At 39.1% G+C, this 19,720-nt stretch overlaps 1 protein-coding gene across 1 annotated transcript in view; it reads right to left on the minus strand.

The window, feature by feature from the left end:
- LOC139741820 (tryptophan 5-hydroxylase 1-like) overlaps positions 1-19,720 on the minus strand; it is a 147,532-nt gene that overhangs the window by 80,190 nt on the left and 47,622 nt on the right. The window contains exons 3-4 of the mRNA XM_071652404.1: positions 11,780-11,996; positions 4,776-4,780 (exon numbers count right to left, since the gene is read on the minus strand). Coding sequence (XP_071508505.1) covers positions 4,776-4,780; positions 11,780-11,996 — 222 coding nt within the window. The remainder of the gene's footprint in view (positions 1-4,775; positions 4,781-11,779; positions 11,997-19,720) is intronic.

Raw genomic sequence — 19,720 nt, forward strand, 5'->3', positions numbered from 1 at the left:
GTGGACGACGAAAAAGAATATGCCTTGGTGAAAAAGATCACAACGGAGGCATGTGTAATTCTCTCAAAGAACACAGGCTATGATCTTTGTGATTTCACTCATGTTAAAACGACGGAACAAATTAGTCGTACATTGCTTAGAATCATCTCAAAGCTCATATCAAATGGTGAAAATCACAAAAGCAGCGCTGACTTTCTCACAGTCCGTGGAGTATTGCATAACCAATAGAGGTAACTAAAGAAAACTTGAATTGGATGTCAAACTGCACTACAAGTTTGGTAGCAGTGATTTCATTCAAATTTTACACCAACATGGAAAACATCGTGTCGTATGATGAGGTGCTGCGATTCCGCAAATCGGCAGCAAAGTATGTCCGTGGTAAAGCTGTTACTATACATCGGATAATGGGTTTTAATCAGACGGCAGGACCTGTATTTGGCTGGCATGACAGCTTTGACTTATTGGTATCAACTCTAAATGGCTGTTTGGCCAAAAAATTAAGTTCACCCGCTGACTGAGAAAAATGTAAGTGTTTACGAAACACGGTTACAGCTTAAATAGAGCAAAGTAGAGCTCGTAAAGCAAAGAGAGAATATGTTACCAATAGTATCATAAAAAGTAATGGTCAATCTGACAAGGAGTAGGAAATCGATGAACTTTGTTCTCCCGAAGAAATGTGAAATTGGTAGAATAACACAAGTGAAATCAGAAGGTGGAGAAAAGATGGATAAAGAAGAAATAGTTGCATATTTTAATACATATTTCATTGATGTTGGTAAAACAATTCAAGAGAATGTTGAAAATACCGTACATGACCGCAGGGACATATTGTCCAAAAACATGGACAGTGAAAATCATTTCCGTTTTATATATTTTGAAGAAAACGAAGTACTGAAACATTCACATAATCTTGCTACTGAAAAGGCATGTGGTCTGGACAATGTATCTGCAGTTATCCTGAAGTCTATTGCTGAACATATTTGTAAACCTCTCATTTATATTCTTAATCTGTCGATGATGCACCAAAATAAGGTTCCATTGGCATGGAAACGGTCTCGCGTCACGCCCTTATACAAAGGTGCAGGCCAACGATCGCAGGTTAACAATTACAGACCAATATCTATTTTACCAGTGATAGCAAAAATTATGGAAAAACTTATATTGATCAATTGTACAAATATCTTCAAGAGAAAGGACTTCTGACAGTGCATCAATCAGGTATACACCCAAACGCTCGACAATGACGGTCTTAATTAATGTAAAAGAATACTGGCTGAATAAACTTTACCAAGGAATGTTTGTAGGTGAAGTAGCATTAGATTTAAAGAAGGCATTCGACACAGTGGACCATGTTACTCTATTACGTAAGGCGCGTCTGTATGGCCTGTCTGATTCAGTAGTTGAATGGTTCTGGAGTTACCTGACAGATCGCAACCAGTGCACAGTTGTCAATGGGGTTCCAATCTAGACCACAGACAATAAAGTGTGGAATTCCCAGGGTTCGAATTTAGGTCCCTTACAGTTCATTTTGTATATAAATGACTTACATTTGTGGATAAGGAATAGTATGGTATCTCTCGACGCAGATAACACATGCCTCTATTACTCTTGAAACAACATTGATAGATTGGTGACGGTTCTAAATGAAGGCATAGACAGAATAAATGAGTGGCTGTGTAGAAATAAGTTAGCACTAAATGCCCCCAAAATACGAGTTTTTACTGATTTGGTCGAGAATGAGATGAAAGTGCACTTCAGTTCTTTGTGTAAAGATTCAGGACACGATCATTAATCAGGTCACGAATATCAGATACCTTGGTGTTGACCAGTACATAGGCTAGACACGACATGTTAAATGCTTGTAGAAAAACTGCACAAGAGTTTGTGTTTACTGAAAAGAATTAGACCGGTCATCACGTACCAAATGGCAATGATATTCTATAAAACTGTTATTCTGAATCAAATAGATTATTGGAGTGTTATATGGGAGAACATGGCAAAACATATTTTGAAAAACTACAGAAAATACCATTTAGAGCACTCAGAGTGGTTATGCAGGTTGACTGGAAATTTCCAAGTGAAGCCCTATATCAGATGATTCGAACAAAGTGTAATGATAGCATCGTCTTTCGGGTGGACGCAATAAACAGTTGTTACATATCATGTATATGATTGTAAACGAAAACATGCCTTCACATATATATGAATTATTCATGTATAGACAATATCTATATGGTTTGAGGAAGTCAACCCTACAGTTAGGTGTACCCAAACTAACCATCAATTTAACCAAACAAAAAACATCAAAAAAACGTAGATTTTCATATCGCGGTGGCCAAATATAGAATAGTTTGTCGAGCGATGTTAAATAAAGTAGTTTTTTATATTACAAGGATAGGCTTTTAAGGCAATTTATTTGCAGTTTTATATATTACAAGGATAGGCTTTTAAGGCAATTTATTTGCAGTTTTATGTTGTGTGTGGGTGTGTATGTGCAATAAGTTTTATGTTTTAATGATCCCACTTTTAATTTTTTGTTCATTTATCACATGTGTATGTAGAAGTAATTTTCTTCTTTTTCAATGCGTAAGTAATCTAATGGAATTATTTCAGAATAATTGGTAGTATTTTCTTTTTTTTAGGTGATCCGAGTATCCTCTCGGATCACCTTCTGTATCTGTACTGATTCTTTGCTTTTCTTTTTCTTCTTTCTCCTCAAAAGTTGTGCAGAGGTTAGCTCAGAAAGTCCTCTTCCTATCAATTTCAAACTCATACCATGTATGTATCATGTCCCAAAGACGACAAATCTAATGTATCTTAGTGATCAGTCAACCGTGACGTCACTATGACGTCATTATATGAAAACACATTCTCAATCATATCTCATTAATGGAATGGAATTTTTCAATGAAATTTACGTCACATATATTTGAAGTTATGCGCTTTCTACTCATGTCCTCAAAATTCATATTTTCTCTCAAAACGTGCGCGTACGCGCGCGTTGAAATATTTGTATCCTTAAATCGAGCTCAATTTTTTTTTGCACACGTTTCAGACCATTTGGAGCATTTTTTGAAAAATTGAAAAAATCGGACGGACGCGTACGCGCGCGCACATATACGCACGCACAGCTCATATGCAATAGAAATTTCCCGTTTTTTCACATTTATCGGATGCCTGAAATGTCAAGGAATATTTCCAACAAGTCTCAAGTCAATCCGACTCAATATGACGTCATACGGGCCCGTCAAAGTTGAAGCTCCGCGCGCGCGTCAATGGCGATATACAGTGCAACTATGCCAAAAAACCGCCAATTTTAAATCCGATTTTACTCGTCAGGTTGGACGGTGACCCCCAATTTTCTTTACATATTCTAAAAGCTGATGAGTTGTACATGTCATTTCATGGGTTGGCGATGCTGGAAAAATGATGAAAAGATATCAAATTTCTTAATAAAATAAAAAGAGTAAATTTTCAAAATGACGTCATCAAATTTCAAGTTCACTCGAGCGTATCTCACTTATCCTTTGCCGATTTTCACCCAGATTTCAGTATGTTGAAGCTTATTAAATGTCCTTTCATTAATATGATGACAACATTTTGATTAGTTGACGGCATTACCTCGTAAAAATGGATTGAAAGTAAGCTTGTCAAATTTGATCAGTTTACGTGTTATCTCTATGGGAGTGCAGTTTTTCTGGAAATGAAAATTGACATGACTGTCCTTTTCGAGCACTAGCTCACTTATGCTTCGATGAATTTCTCCCAGATTTTGATATGTTGTAGCTGAGAGTTTGGGCTATTGTAATTGCCCCTTTATTTCTTCATACGGTGTCGGAATCATGTCCAAAAACTTGGTTGAAATTAAAGCTTATCTTCGATGTATTTTCATATTCCTTTCTTTTTGCAATTTTCTTTGCAATAACTCAAGAAAAAAAAGTCCTATCACCACCATATTTTGCACATGTTTAGGTCATGTCACGTACATTATTTCATAAAATAACAACTACTTGATCAGACGCCATCTTGGGAATGTAAATTAGGGTCAAAAGTCATAAATGCATCATCCTGTATCTTGGTGAATACATGTCCTTTCTTTCCCATATTTTGTACACGTAAAGACCATGTTACAAGGATCATTTAACAAAATAACCACTTTTTGCTCAGATGCCATCTTGTCTGTGGAAAGTGGGGTCAAAGGTCAAATATACTTCATTCTGTATCTTCGTTAGTGTACACGGAATTGTGCACCATAGATGGCAGGTCTGACTCCCTTTTCTAAACGAGAATCCAAACATCACACGGCCAATGTCCACTAAACACAGATGAAACCGGTATGGTCATGCCTATTGGGATCTGGAGACTCAAACAATTGATTTCCGAACATATCGGATCACCTAATTTGTCAGTGTTGACAAATTCCGATTCTAGTTAGTATTTGTGTCTACTAAAATGAAACCGATAATTTGTATCATAGTCTGTTATTTTTCAATGAACATGGCCTTGATTTTACAGTGTATGATCATTGTGTTTGCTTCCTTTTCTTATGTTATGTATACTAAGTATAAAAGGCTGTATTATGTTACTTTGATTTGTTTTTACCACTTCACGGAGTCACTGAAGAACAGCCTTTGGCTGAAGTGAGTGACAGTGTCAAAATAAAATAGACTGTAAATAACCTGTCGTGAGACACATGCCATGGCAACAGAATTTCAGATACACCCTGCCGGGATCATCAAGACCTGCAGCACGCAGCCTCGGATCAGTACGCTCACATTCCCTCGATGCACAACTAAACAGTCCAAGTCTGTTGACAATAGCAGGGCTGTTCTACTTCAGCACTATGCTAGACCTAAGAGGGTGATGCCCCCTTCAGTGCCTAGAGACAAGCGTACCGGCATCAGCTATATCGACGTGTGTGCTCAACATGCCAACAGAAGAACACTCATTGGCTCAACAGCTTGAGCCAAGGCTAGATGCTATGGAACGGGATGGCTTCAACAATCAGCTATCCAGGAACCAGGGAGCACTCAAACCTGCAATCATCTATATGTTTGGTCCTTTGATTGATGCACCACCCTCTCATCCAGACACCATCTTCACTATACTTGCGTACATACAGAAGTCATTAGTTGACATGGAGTTGGACATGGTTCATGTGTGCATGGACATGCATTTGTTTGTAGTTTCCAAGCAAGTGCGCTGGTACCAGCCCAGGCAGTTCCATAATGTAATCATCCATCCTTGTGGGATGTATACTATACAGTCATTCGTTGGCTACATTGCGAAGTTGATGAAAGGTTCGGCATTAGATGTGTATGTGTCTGTGACATATGGAGGGCTGACAGGTATCTTAACTGGGAAGTCCTGGATGAAAGCCATACAAGCCTTTCGTGGAGCATCGGCTGCACTCTTGAAGCGATTTCTATCAACTGGTCTAAAGACATTCGAGCAGATAGAGCAGTATCTGCGTGCAGCATGCTTACATCCCACCGGCACACATTTGGTTGACAACTTCTTCCAACACTCCTGTCCACCAGTTTGAACGTGCAGAGGGAGAGAGAGAGAGGGGGTGACATCTACTTGAAGCAGCTTATCCTCAAACGCGTCAGGAAGTACTTCTTTCTTTCTGGCCATGCGCAGTACGCAAGATACCTCAATCAGCATCTTTTGGAGATAAGTGAAGTTCATGCTGAAGACAGCATACTGAAATGCTATCTCTGCTGACCAGTTTCGAGAGCAGACTTCAACCAAGAACGGCAAAGGAGCTCTCAAGGGCATGACTCTTTTTGCTGAGCTGGTAAGCGATTGGATTGATGCCTTCCATATCGCCGTCCATGTGCCTGATCGGATAGACTACATATATTCTGTGTTCCAGAACAGTCGAAACAAAAGCAACACAAGGAGGAGTTGACCCATTGGCAAATCTTGGATGCCAACGATCGTAGTCTCATTGATGCAGAAGTGGAGAAATAGCCATACCCGCTGGAAGACGAACGTCCTCATCTCCAAAACCCAGTAACTGGACGAAATTTTCCCCACTGATGTGAATGTGGCAGAATCAGTTATGTTTGGAGACAAGTTGGAAAACAAATACATCAACAAACTCACTGGTGGATTCTATGATGCTATCAGTAGCCCAATGAAGACGATGGTCAAATGTAAAAAAGCAACATTAGCAATAGACCTTGAGAGTATTTTTCTTCGGCTCTTGATAATTGGTCAGAAGCAACAGGTAGAACTTGAACCGCTTTTTGCCTACGAATTGTGTGCAGTACTTTCATCATTGATTGATGAGCGTAGTTGTCTCCGTAAAGCCAACAAATCGGCCGGATCTAGTCAAAGGTCTCGGTTTACCCGAGATTTCGCCAAAATCCGTATTTACAGTTAGCATGTATGTATTACAGCTGTTCTACCACATTGAGTGGCCACATGGTGGCACTCCCCCAAATCTGATGGCATCCATCCAATGTCGTTTGAGTCACTATCATACAGACGGTAGGAAGAACATTGTTGTTTTTGACAAGTACAAGGATATCTCTGCCAAGGATCATGAGAGAATACGAAGGGCTGGTGACGTTATCATAGACTATGAGTTCTCAATCACCACTCATTTGGCTATTAAAGAGAGCTGTAATTATGAAGAGCAAGAACAATAAACGGAGGCTGGAAAGTGTTTTGAGTAGATTCAGTCTATAGGAACATGCGACAATGGAGACTCTCGACGATGGTGTGTTAGTTCATAATGAGGGAGATGTCTTCACGATCTCGTATGTCTTGCAGACAGCCAGGTGTGGTGAGAATGTGATTAGTGTGCTTAGCGATGACACAAACGTTTTTGTCCTTCTTGTCTACTGGATTTATCAAGCGGAGCTATAATGCAAGGTACAAATGGAGCTATGAGATTGTACAGTGCTCGATATCAACCTGTGCTGACTAGGGGCCAAAATGTTTGCAGTTGCTTGACGTTCACACCCTCAGTGGATGCGACACGACTCATATCCGTACGGCAAGGGCCAGATACGTGCATTGAACACACTATCTGCTGGGATTTTCCATTTTTAGTTACTATACTTGGAGAGGTAGGTACCACTCCCACAGATCTAATGGAAGCAGCAAAACCCTTAATTCTTGCTTTGTATGGTCAACAACCAGACACGTCTCTGGAGTCCGCTCGCTTCACCTTCTTCACCAAGAAGAAGGAGAATCCTAAAGTGATGGCCCTGCATCCAACATCTGGTAACCTCTTCCTGCTTGTGCTTCGAGCTCATTTGCAAGTAATACTATGGAAAGCTGTAAACCTACCAGCTCCACCTGACCAGTCAGCGGATATTAGTCACTTTGGATGGGAGATCCCTGTGGATGACACATGATTCATATCCATACGGCAAGGGCGAGATAAGTGCATTTATCACACTACCCGCTAGGGATTTTCCAAGTTTGGTTGCTATATTTGGAGAGGTAGGTACCACTCCCACAGATCTGACGGAAGCAGCAAAACTCTTCATTCTTGCTCTGTATGGTCATCAACCAGACACGTCTATGGAGTCTGCTTGCTTCACCTTCTTCACCAAGAAGAAGAAGAATCCTAGAGCAATGATCCTGCATCCAGCATATGATAACGATTTGCTGCTTGTGCTTCGAGCTCATTTGCAAGTCATGCTGTGAAAGGCTGTAAACCTACCAGTCCCATCTGATGAGTCAGCGGATATTAGTCACTTTGGATGTCTCTGAATACCTTGAGAACGAGTGTGACAAAGAATGATCAGGTAAACTTCTAGAACTTGTTGAAATGAGAAATATGTTATTTATGTGTTTTTTTTTACCCCAAAGCCTGAACAAAAAATATCGCGACAGTTTCTAGACACTTTTGGCACACTAAAGAATATTAAGACACGAGGAAGTTTTTACTGTTGCTTGAACAGAGTTTGAAAAAAAATAGCTCCCTCAGACGAAAGCCCCCGTTCCACTATCACGATCTGGACCCCGATCTGTCCCAATCTAGCAGATCGGGAGAGAGCGGCAAAAGCGTACGGGGATCGGAAGCATCGTAGCAGCAGCGTGTGGAGGTCGGGGTTGGAGCGGGCATTTTTTCAGATCGGGAAGAAATTTTGAACCTGTTCAAAATTTCTTCCCGATCTCCCCGATCAAAATTGAGCTATTTTCAATCGTACGGCAAGCGGGGAGAGCGTAGTGACAGCGTAAACGCAGCGGGGAGAGCGTAGTGACATAAACGCAGCGGGGTGAGCGTAACAAGGTCTTTCTGAGCGTAGTAACATCGGCACAAGAACAGGAAGAAAACTTACAAAAAAATGTCTGTCAGAAGAAGATCAAGGAGATCGAGAGGTAAAACTCTTAAAGAGGAGGATGGCATTGTCCCTGCACCTGTCAGGGCAGAACATGAAGAAGAAGGAGCTCAAATTTTCGAAGGAGAAGAGATGAAGAAAAAGAAGAGAAGAAAGCAGCAAAGCAGCTACCCAAAAGGCGAAGAAAGAGAGACTGCACGTGATGCTTAAAGAGGAGGAAGAGGACATAGCAGAATTTTGAAGAATATGAAATCATCTACAACTGGAGGAAGACGGACTATAAAAGCAATTAGGACATCAAGAAAAAGCCTTGGGAAAATCAGCACGTCTTTGTTTATAACAATACATTGCTGCAAAAGACCAGAAGTTGAGGAGCCTCTTCGAGGTATACAGAATATTTCTTCGGTTCTGCATGCTAATAAGTTGACTGACTGCAGATCGACAGTCGAATCGGAGTACATCGGGGCACATCGGGCACTTTTCAGCTCTCTGAACGGGGTGACAGTGTGATAAGATCGTTCAGAGCGTAGATACAGCGTGCATCGATTGGATAACATCGGCAACATCGCACTGACAGCGTAGCTACATCGTTCTAAAGCGTAGCTACAGCGGCAGAGATCGTAATGCCTCAGTCCCGATCATCGTAGTAAGAGCGTAGCAAGCACGTGTTAGTCGTAACTGCAGCGTACTTAGAGCGTTCTAGCATCGTACTGTGTCCAGATCGGCTCAGGTTTTACCCGATCCTTCCCGATCTGAGAAAATTGTCAAATCGTAGCGAGAACGGCATAGTGAAACAGGGGCTTAAGTACACCTATGTCATGATTTGAAAAGGACCATTAATACGGAGTAATGCAATAACTGAAGGTAAATGAAGTTTTTTCTTTATATTTCTTTGTTGGTAAAATTGATAACGGCTTACCCGACAGTCATCTTGGATTTGACCTTATATTGGCATTTGGCATTGGCATTCTCCTCAACTGAAAACCCTGCCAAGGAGGTCTTATCAGCCTACGACAAGCGATGTCAAAAGTTCAGTTTTTCAAGATGACGTATGTCGGCCATTTTAGATATGCCCTGAAGCTGACCTTCTATTGAAAAAATCTTGACAGAAATTGATTCTACACACCCTAAGATCCTTATATTATTCTAGGTCAAGTGGTTCAAAAGTTCAATTTTTCAAGATGGCGTCTGGCGGCAATCTTGGACTTGACCTGAAGATGACTTCATCTTGCAAAAACACTAACGGAAATGGATTCTACACACCCCATATCCTTAAAATGAGTTATTACTTATCAATTTCGGGCAAGGGGTGCAAAAGTTGATGTTTCAAGATGACGTGTGGTGGCCATTTCGGATTTATGCAAACTAGCGAAATTGCCCAAAATTGCCGTTCGAGCAACCAAGCTACATTTGTTCTAGGACCCCATGGGAACACGAATGAAGAAAAAAAAATTCATATGAAAGAACATTTGTAGGTTCGACAAATATGAAATCGACTGCTATATGTGTGCAAATACTCGGGCAACAGAATATGTATTTACGTATTACAGTTATATGTATCATTGACTTTGACCCTTATTTGCATATCCAAGACGGAGTGTGATTAAGAAGGCGTCGCTATTCAACGAAACGATCTAGGTATATACCCCACATATGTCCAAGATACGGGGGGGGGGGGGATAGGTCAGGTACACTGTATTTCCAAAGATACACGCTAGTACAGATCTCATATTTGCAGAACAGAACTGAATCTTGTGGACCTTTGACCTTAATATACACAGCCAAGATAGCCGAGAGAGAAGTCGTTATATATATATTATATATATATAAAATAATTCAAGTAACAACTTCTATACATATGCAAAATATGGGAGAAATAGAGCCTATCCTTACCGAGAAATCGATTACAGAGATTTAGACTTTGACCGTAATGTGTATATTCAAGATGGAGTCTGATCAAGACGTGGCTGTTTTATTAAATGATCCAGGTAACATGGTCTACATGTATCCAAAATATGCGGACACACGGCATGTATTTCCAAAGACACGCCCTAATTGTTCTACAATATAGAAATAAGTATTGTTTACCTTATACCCCACTTGACCCAGCCAAGATCGCATCCGACCAAGAATTCATTATTTCATGAAATGATCCAAATATCATGGTTTTTATGTGTGCACAATATGGGGGCAATAGATCGTATAGTGTCCAAGATATAGAATACAGTATATTTCACTTTTACCCTAATCTACAAATCCAACATGGCATCAGATCAAAAAGTACTTTTTTTTTCTCCAGAAATTGAAGCTCCTGACATAGTTTACAAGCGTAGAAAATATGGGGAAGAAAGGGCCTCTTATTCTTAAGCTGTAGCAGCTATACAATATGTATGACACAACAGCTCCTACAGTCGAAGTATAAGTATCACATTAAAGCAAAATTCTAGATGTGACCCCGACATTCAGTAGAAAAAGAGGGGCTTCTTCCGATAGCTTTTAGTGTCAGCTATAACATATCAAAAGGTGGGAGGAAACCGTACAAGGATTACTGAGCTATACTGTACAAAAACAGAAAACAAACAAACAAACAAACAAACAAACAAAAAACTAAACCGCCATAGGGATAGCAAGTAACATGGTCAACTTGTTCATGGCTAACTATAAAATATTCTTGTAATGACGTCATCATTTTGAAATACTGTAGTTACAACTTCGGTGGGCAATTAGATAAGCTACAACATACTGAAATCTGGGTAAAAACTGGTCAAAAAAATGAAATATGCCCGAATACGTTCAAATATCTGATGTCGTCATTTTAATTTTTTCTCTTTTTACAAACAACACCCCGAATATACAAGTCTTGTCTTTTAATCTTAGACCTTTACATGACATGTTAATTGCAGATTTGAATGCAACCAAATTAGCACCTCGGTTAACATCAGTTGGTTGACTTTTCCATATTTTTAACCAAAATATAAAAGATAACTTTAAAAAAATTGTGACTGCTTTATGTCCATCAAAGATAGACTAAGAATATTTGTTGCATCTTCTTCCATTTTCTTGATTTGATATTTCTGAAAGAAACAGCTGAAGGTAGTAACATTTGTAATTTAAATCAATTCTCATATTGTATTGGTGGTCAGCATAAAAAAATAATCTGCAAACCGTTTGTTATACTTTCAGCGATTGTACATGAAAGCATTTCTTGGGTTTTCCTGGCCTGGTTGAAACAGTCTTCATTGGATCTTGCCATTAGCAATGTTTACATTTCTTAATCATCCCCAACGTGTTGTTTTCAGTAGAAACGGACAGGTCATGTGTGTTATGGACGCAGTAAGTTATACTCAATATTAGGTCATTTCTGCCTAAATCGGTCACTACACCAAAGAATATATGGTATGAGCAGTTAGCTATGTGTTGGTTTACAATGGCTCAACAACTATCACTCCAGATATATCTATCCTTTCCTGTACAATGTTTATTATGTTGCTTTTCTGTCTTACCGTAATTGCTGCTTTCTGTCATGTTGATACTGATGTTGCTTTCGGAGAGGAGATGCGCTTCTCTCATCGACATCATCAAATTCTTTAGGAGTCCTTTCTTTCCTTCAACGTCAACAAAGATCTCGAGGTCAGTTCCCTGCTGCTTCGATTGTCGTGACTCGATATGCAGAACCCGAATGTCATTTTCCTAGTATGATATCAGGCAGGTTATTATGGCGACGAAACAAGATGAGGAGGAGGGAGAAGAAATAAACCAGAAATGTTGCCAGTGCAAATGGTATGCCTCCATCATATTGCATAATTCTCCCTAAAGGTCTACACTAGATATTGCCAATGTGAAACCACAATATAACATGACTGGCAAATAATCATTATTGAGTAGTTATACATAAATCTTCATGACAATTCTTAGAGCCACTTTTAAAATGTACAAAATGGGTGAAACTGGAGCAATTTCTATTGACCTTTGACCCAATGGCCAAATTTTCCCTCATAATCATTGTGCAGTAATGCATATGTACATATATTTATATATACGTGTATATATAATATATTCATGTACCAAGTTTAAGTACACAGTAACCATATGAATTAAGTCATTTACAAGACCTTGAGAAAATAGTGTAATTTCAGCGTAAAATGGTGCAATTTTAGTATTTCAAGGTGACCTTTTACCGTTGGACTTTGACCTCGTCATCAAAAATATCCAAAGAGAATCAATATCAGGCAATACACGCATATCGATACTAGAAAGAAAACAATGTCCCACAGTGTGTGACTCTGTGAACACTTCCAAAGGGTGGTTTACCACATAGTGCGCTTTGTGAAGTTTGATATCACAGTGTGATATACTCAATTACAAATTTGATGATTTCAAAATGTGGCCCCTCTGTGAAAAAAAAAAATTGACAGTGTGGTCACCGTGTGAAGTGTATTTCACAGAGTGACCATCCTGTGAGATATATTTCACATTGTGACCACCCTGTGTTACTGACCATCGTGTGGATTGCATTTCACAATGTGACTACCTTTGATTAATATTCCACAGAGTGAACAACAAATTTCAGTGTGCAGAGATAGTATGCAAACATCTCTCGCACTATGATAATGGCTACTAATTATTATTATTATCAATTATTCAGCATTTTGACTTCTCTGCGTAGACAAACACAAAGCAAATTTGATTCGCCACGACAAGGACAACACAATTAATAAAACAGCAAAAAAAAAAAAGGAGAAGTTACTCCGTCAAAACAAAGCATTAGCTTCCATCAGTGCGAACAATGTGAAAAGTATGACCAGAGGCCCACAACATCTTTGTTAGTAGTTTAGATACAACTATCTATATTTTTTTTATCCTCGAACTGAGGAACTTTATTTAAATCAATTGTTCAGAATCATGCAAAAGTCAATACAAACATAAAGCAATTACAATCATAGTTCAATTTACATCAAATGAAAATTCCGTATGTAACGGATTTTATCATTGGTTGCTTGAATACTTCTTTTTTTTTATATCTTTGCAATATAACAGAAACTCATGTTTGAATTCTTTTACAATAAATGATGCAGTAAATCGCTGGTTTCTGTATTCTTCCATGAGATATGCCTTATAAATTGTGTATTCCATGAAATTAACTATTGCATTAAGAAAAAAGTAATCCTTCTTACAAATTTCATACCCGATTGCTATGATTTTCTCATCTATAATGATATTTTTCTTGAACATTCGAAGATAAGGTCACTGATCCTTACCCAGATGTTTCTTATTCTCGAACAATACAACAAATTATGCATTAAAGATTCATTTTCATTACAGAATTTGCACTGTGCATTTGTTGTTATTTCCCATTTCAGTAAATTATTTTTAAAAGGTACAATATTATTTATCACCTTAAAATTAAACTGTTTTATCTTGTTGAGTTTCAATATCAACAGTTTGAAATCAAATACTGACACCCAATTAAATGTATCAAACGTATCAAAGGTCGAGTTTACGTTGCCAAATGATGATCATATTTGGTTCTGTAACCTTCGTTTCTTTCGAAAAAAGTGTAATACATTTTGGCTTTTTTTTTTGCTGAGGATATCAAAAACATTACTCCTTGACACTTCAAACATCTGTTGACTATTCATTTCATTTTCATATTTATGCCTCCCCCACGAAGTGGTGCTGGAGGCATTATGTTTTCGGGTTGTCCGTCCGTCCGTAATGAATTTTGTGGACGATGTAACTAAAAAAACCTTTTGAGGTACTCTAGTGAAACTTGGCATGTATGTGTATTAGGGGATGAAGTTGTGCCTATCAACTTTTTTGTGCACATGCTTAAGGTTAAAGGTCAAAAGGTCAAGGTCAAATGCTTAAAATTTCACTATTTCCCCATATCTATGCAATGCTGAAGATATTTTCTTGAAATTCAGTGTATACAGGTATCACCCAATCAAGATTCTCTGTTGAAGTTTGAGGTCATGAGGTCAAAGATCAAAGGTCAAAAGGTCAAGTAGAAATTTTAAAATTGCACTTTTTTTTTCTGTATCTTGGAAATTGTTCAAGGTATCTTCATGGAACATATCATATATGCATGCACGACTGGCAGTGATTATCTAGGCAATTTTGGGTTCATGGGGTCAAAGGTCAGGGGTCAAAGGTCAAGGGCAACACTTCAAAATTTTACTATTTCCCTCATATTTATGCGATGCCAACAGGATTATAATTTTTTAATTGGTGTACGCATGTATAAGCCAATAGAGATTCTTTGGGAAGTATTTTTCCCCAAAAAGGTCAAAGGTCAAAAGGTCAAAGATCAAGTGAAAGTGCTGAACTTACTTCTTCCTCCATATCTCCGAAGTGGCTCAAGTTATCTTGAAACTTAGTACATATTTATGCATGTTCTGCCTGACAGTGATTCTCTTATGAATTTTAGGGTCAAAGGCCAGATGAAAATGGTAACACTTTACTATTCACTACAGAAAATGCACTTTTTCTCCATACCTTGAAAATTACTCAATACATAAACTTATGAAAGAGTCAAAGTCAAGTTAAAGCCCTTAAATCCCAAAATACATGTTCTCCTATTTATCCAATTAAATCTAGGTCAAGGAAGGTGAACATTCAACACATTTGTGACAAACATGTCATTGTAATATTTCGCCAATTTTGAGAAAATGTAATCACACATTGTCCACATGTACTATAGACCTATTAGGAGAATCATGCATTATGGTGGAGGCATACCAGTCGCATAGCGACATTTCTAGTTTTGATTACGTAATATGTGCACCCCAAAATGAGGGAAGGCGTGTTTCAATTTTTGATACTGAAAAGAAGCAAGCAAATTATCAGTCTGCAGACTATCATTAACTTGGGTTTAATCAACCCAAAATCCATTTACAATTACATCAGACACTACATTTATACCATTGTTACTCCAATTTTGAAAATAAAGCATTTCTTTTCCAAATTTCATGTTACTGTTAAGCCATAAGATTTCCTTATCAATGTCTCTTACTCGTAACAGATCCACATATCGTATTTCTGTCCAATAAATCAGTAAATCTCTATAAAATGATGGAATTTTATATTTCTTACATAAACAAAAAGTTTCATGTGGATACCTAAGACCGTTTCAAGTTATGTCCTCCACAAAATGGATTACAGATGTACGGAAAACCCGAAAACACGCCTCCTGCGACACTTGTATCAAGATGCTGTCTCTCGAGTCAGCTGTGATGTCAGCGGTTCATAAGGACCCACACACACACACGCACACAAAATAAATTAATTAATGCCAAAATAATATAGAAGGTGGTTTGCAACAAAAGCATACATTTCATGGGTCACGATCACGTTTACATTTTGCGCTGTTTCATAAAACAGGTGACTCTATGGAATTTATGAAGTGTTGGGTTCAACATTTATTGTTTTCTTCTTCAGTAAAACATGAGTCGTTGCGCTTAATCAAAACGTGACGTGAGTGTATAACCAAGATTTTGCAGTTGCAAGCGCCTGTTACCGAGACAAATACCCTCTTGATAACTACCCTTCAGATAACTACCACGAGGATATATATATACACCCGTAGGACAATCCCCCTGAGGCAATTACCCTCCATAGCCATTTCTCAAAGGGCAATTTTTGGGGCGACCCATGTGTATAAATGGATACCTGGTAACGCTATAGAGAAAAAATAATGTAAGGGTCCTCTTGTAGAGCAGTGGCAACACTGAAGAGGCTACCCTGGATAAATATGACCTTATCATCATTATTATTGTTATTACCCCCCACATGCACACACACAAACACACACATACACAAGTCCTGGTGCCAAAGCCAGATTTTGGGCCTAACCTTGTTTTACCGTCCACCCAATGTTTTCTAATGGTTTTACCCTATTTCGGGGGTACTGAATCCGAATCTGTATGATGCAATTCCTGCATCCTTGAGGGTTTTGAGATATCTAAGATGGCCGCCAAAATGGTGGTCAAAACGGATTTTTCCACCTATTTCTTTGCAAATGGAAAATTTAAAACAAATGATGATTTAACCGTACTTCAAGGGTGCTGAACCCGAATCTTCATGATGCAACTCTTGCATTCTTGAGGGTTTTAAAGTATTTAAGATCGCCGTTAAAATGGCCGCCAAAAACGAAAATTCCCGGTCTCCTTCTAAATGGCGAAAAATTGAACAATTGATGATTCTACCCTATTTCAAGGGTGCTGAATCCGAATCTTGATTATGCAACTCTTGCAGTATTGAGGGTTTCGAGGTATTCAAGATCGCTTCCAAAATGGCCGCTAAAAACTGAAATTCCCCCTATTTCCTTCTAAATGGCAAAAATTTGAAAGCAATTGAAGGATTTACCCTATTTCGAGGGTACTGAATCCGAATCTGTATGATGCAATTCCTGCATCCTTGAGGGTTTTGAGATATCTAAGATTGCCGCCAAAATGGTGGTCAAAACGGATTTTTCCACCTATTTCTTTGCAAATGGAAAATTTAAAACAAATGATGATTTAACCGTACTTCAAGGGTGCTGAACCCGAATCTTCATGATGCAACTCTTGCATCCTTGAGAGTTTTGAGACATTCAAGGTGGCTGCCAAAATGCTCGCCAAAAACTGAAATTCCCCTGTATTTCCTTGTAAATGGTGAAAATTTGAAAGCAATGGAAGTTTTTACCCTATTTTGAGGGTGCTGACTCCGAATCTGCATGATGCATCTCTTGCATCTTTGAAAGTTTTGGGCCGCCAAAATGGCAGCCCAGAAATGGATATTCACGAATACTTTCTTATAAACGGCGAAAAATTGAAAACAATCGATTGTTTTTATACCGTATTTCGAGGGTGTTTAAACCCTATCTGGCAGATGGAACTCTTGCATCCCAATTTGCAATGGTAGAAGAAATGTAGAAGAAAAACGTAGAAGAAAAGGTTTTGTGATATTCAAGGTGACTGCTTATATTGATATATTATATTGATTATATTGATTGATGGTTATAATGATTCGAATCTTGACTCTCGATGGAGACGGACGTGCAACTGTAGTTACTCCCGGTTCTCGGTCGCCGCCCTATTCACTGGCCTCTTTCTTTTCTGAAACAAGCTAACTACTGCTCAACGTTTTTGTGGCCACAACAAATTGTCAATTATTCGCATCGTTCCAGTCATTACTTCTTTTACTTACTGGAGCCGTATGGTTTGGTAATTTGATCATACATACTTACATGTGTTGACATGGCTTCCCGCAAAACCCGTCAAACCACCAAGGAGCCGAGCGCCACAGCTCATCCAGCTGGCCCACTCTGCTCGGCCCGAATCCCCAAGTGAACCCGAGCCTGCCGACCTCACACTTGCTGACGTTCAACGCAGCATCCAACTCTCCTCGGCGAATGTCTGTGCGAAGCTCGACTCCCTGTCTAATGAAGTTGCCACCATCAACAAGAAGATTTCCAACCTCGAGGATTCTGTGTCGATGAACTCAGATAAGCTTACAGAGCTTGAGCAGAGAAAACTACCTGACATGAAAAATAAGATGGCGGAAGAAATCACCAAGCTACAAGACAAGCTGACACTCATAGAGATCCATAGTAGGCGGCCAAATCTCTTCTATGGCGTCGTAGAGGCACAAAACGAGCACGTCGAAGATGTACTTCGCGAAATTTTACTTTTGCCTGGGGATTGGCGATGCCGACAACATTGCCATGGTAAACGTACATCGCTGTCCTCGTCGCGACACCGCCACATCGAACCAGGACAAGACTTACCCGTCCCGTGACATCGTCCCACGCGCTATCATCGCAAAATTTGTGTACATGCGAGATCGTAACAGAATCCTGGCCGCCTTCGAAGACCGCCAACGCCACTGCCAACCACGGGCATCTAGTGGCGCCGCCTCAGCCCAGGTTTCCCGAAGGATCACCGTACGTACAGACCTTCCTCCAACCATGAAAGCCAGAAGGAGTGTGCTCGCAAAGGCTACCTTTAATCTACGCAAGGAAAAACATGTGTCGACGAAAATTTCACTGGTAGGTGCAAATGTGTTTCTACACTAGAAGGAGAAGAGCACCACGAGCTGGAATCTGTTTCAGGAATGAGCTTCTACAGCCTATGTGATATGAGATATTTCTTACGTACTCTCATATCCTCAGCCTAAATTTGTAAACAGGTTTATCAAGATAATTATATTGTGGTTAAAAAACATCTTGAACTGTGAGATGAATTGTACTTGACTAGGCTACCCCACAGTTGACTTGTTTTCCGTGTTTAATTCTATTTGAATATTTGTATTTTACCTTTAATATTCTGTTTTACCGTATATCATAACCTTACCCTGAATGTGTGTATCAAACAACACTCCTTCCGTGTTATTTGATAGTTTTTAACCTACAGCCATATTAAATGTGTCGTTCACGGCCGCTATCAACTATCAGGAGGTTGTTATTCCTTAGTATCATTTGTCAAGCAGCCGCGAATGACTCGTTACTATGTTAGAATCAGACTGTAACCTACATATTCGTTGTCTCACTCTTTTTCACCAAACGGTCACGGTCATGTCAACTGAACTGAGCAAAGCATGCTCACCTCAGTGCGTTTATCACCCAGACTGTGGGTCTTAGTGACATCACTTCTTTCTGGTATACGAGCAAACGTTATGTCCTCTCACGATTGTACCCCATTTTTTTGTATTCCATTTTAATGTACTTAAATTTTCAAAGTGTTAGGAATCTTGCGTTTAGCACCTGACTGGTCTCAAGATGGGTGGTAGGGTGTGTGGCCGTGACATCCCGGGAACGTGTCAAAGACATGGATGTTCGGAATCTGTTCTTGATTGTATTCTCATGTGCTTTTATCTGCTCGAAATTAGAGCAATTCCTGTTTTTCTACGTTATTTTGGATATACTATCCTCCTCGAATGTTTTACGAGTTATTGTCACTTCTCAATGCATTTCCGGTACAACAATCAATAATTACCATAATACTCTTTGTGTTAAGTGTTCCTGCCCGATTACAAAAAACCACATGTCTGCAAGTGTTTATAATGCAATGCTGGTATTTTTTATTCCTAAACTAGTCGACAACAAATTATTGTGCATATATATACGCAAACTGAATCCTGTTTCTGAAAGAAGCCTTAAATCCCTATTAACTCATATAATGTCCGGAATAATCAGTGTAGTTCGGTGTGTCGTTACATTGATACTGAGGCATCTCACGCTTAAATTTGATAATGCTTTTATGATCGCTATTTCGTCGTAGTGACGCAGATTGCCCACAGTGCTTGTTTGTTATTTGTTTGCTTCAAGGAATTTTCCAACACCTACCGCTCATCCTTTGATATTGTGTACTTGCCCCTTGTACATAGTTCAGCAAGTTACATTGTAATTTTACCACTATCACTTCGTTCATCTTTAC

This window comes from Diadema antillarum, unplaced genomic scaffold, assembly GCF_040938485.1.
Source record: "Diadema antillarum isolate AM-2024a unplaced genomic scaffold, OU_Dant_1.0 seq00000955_RagTag, whole genome shotgun sequence".
In the NCBI taxonomy this organism is placed as follows: Eukaryota; Metazoa; Echinodermata; class Echinoidea; order Diadematoida; family Diadematidae; genus Diadema; species Diadema antillarum.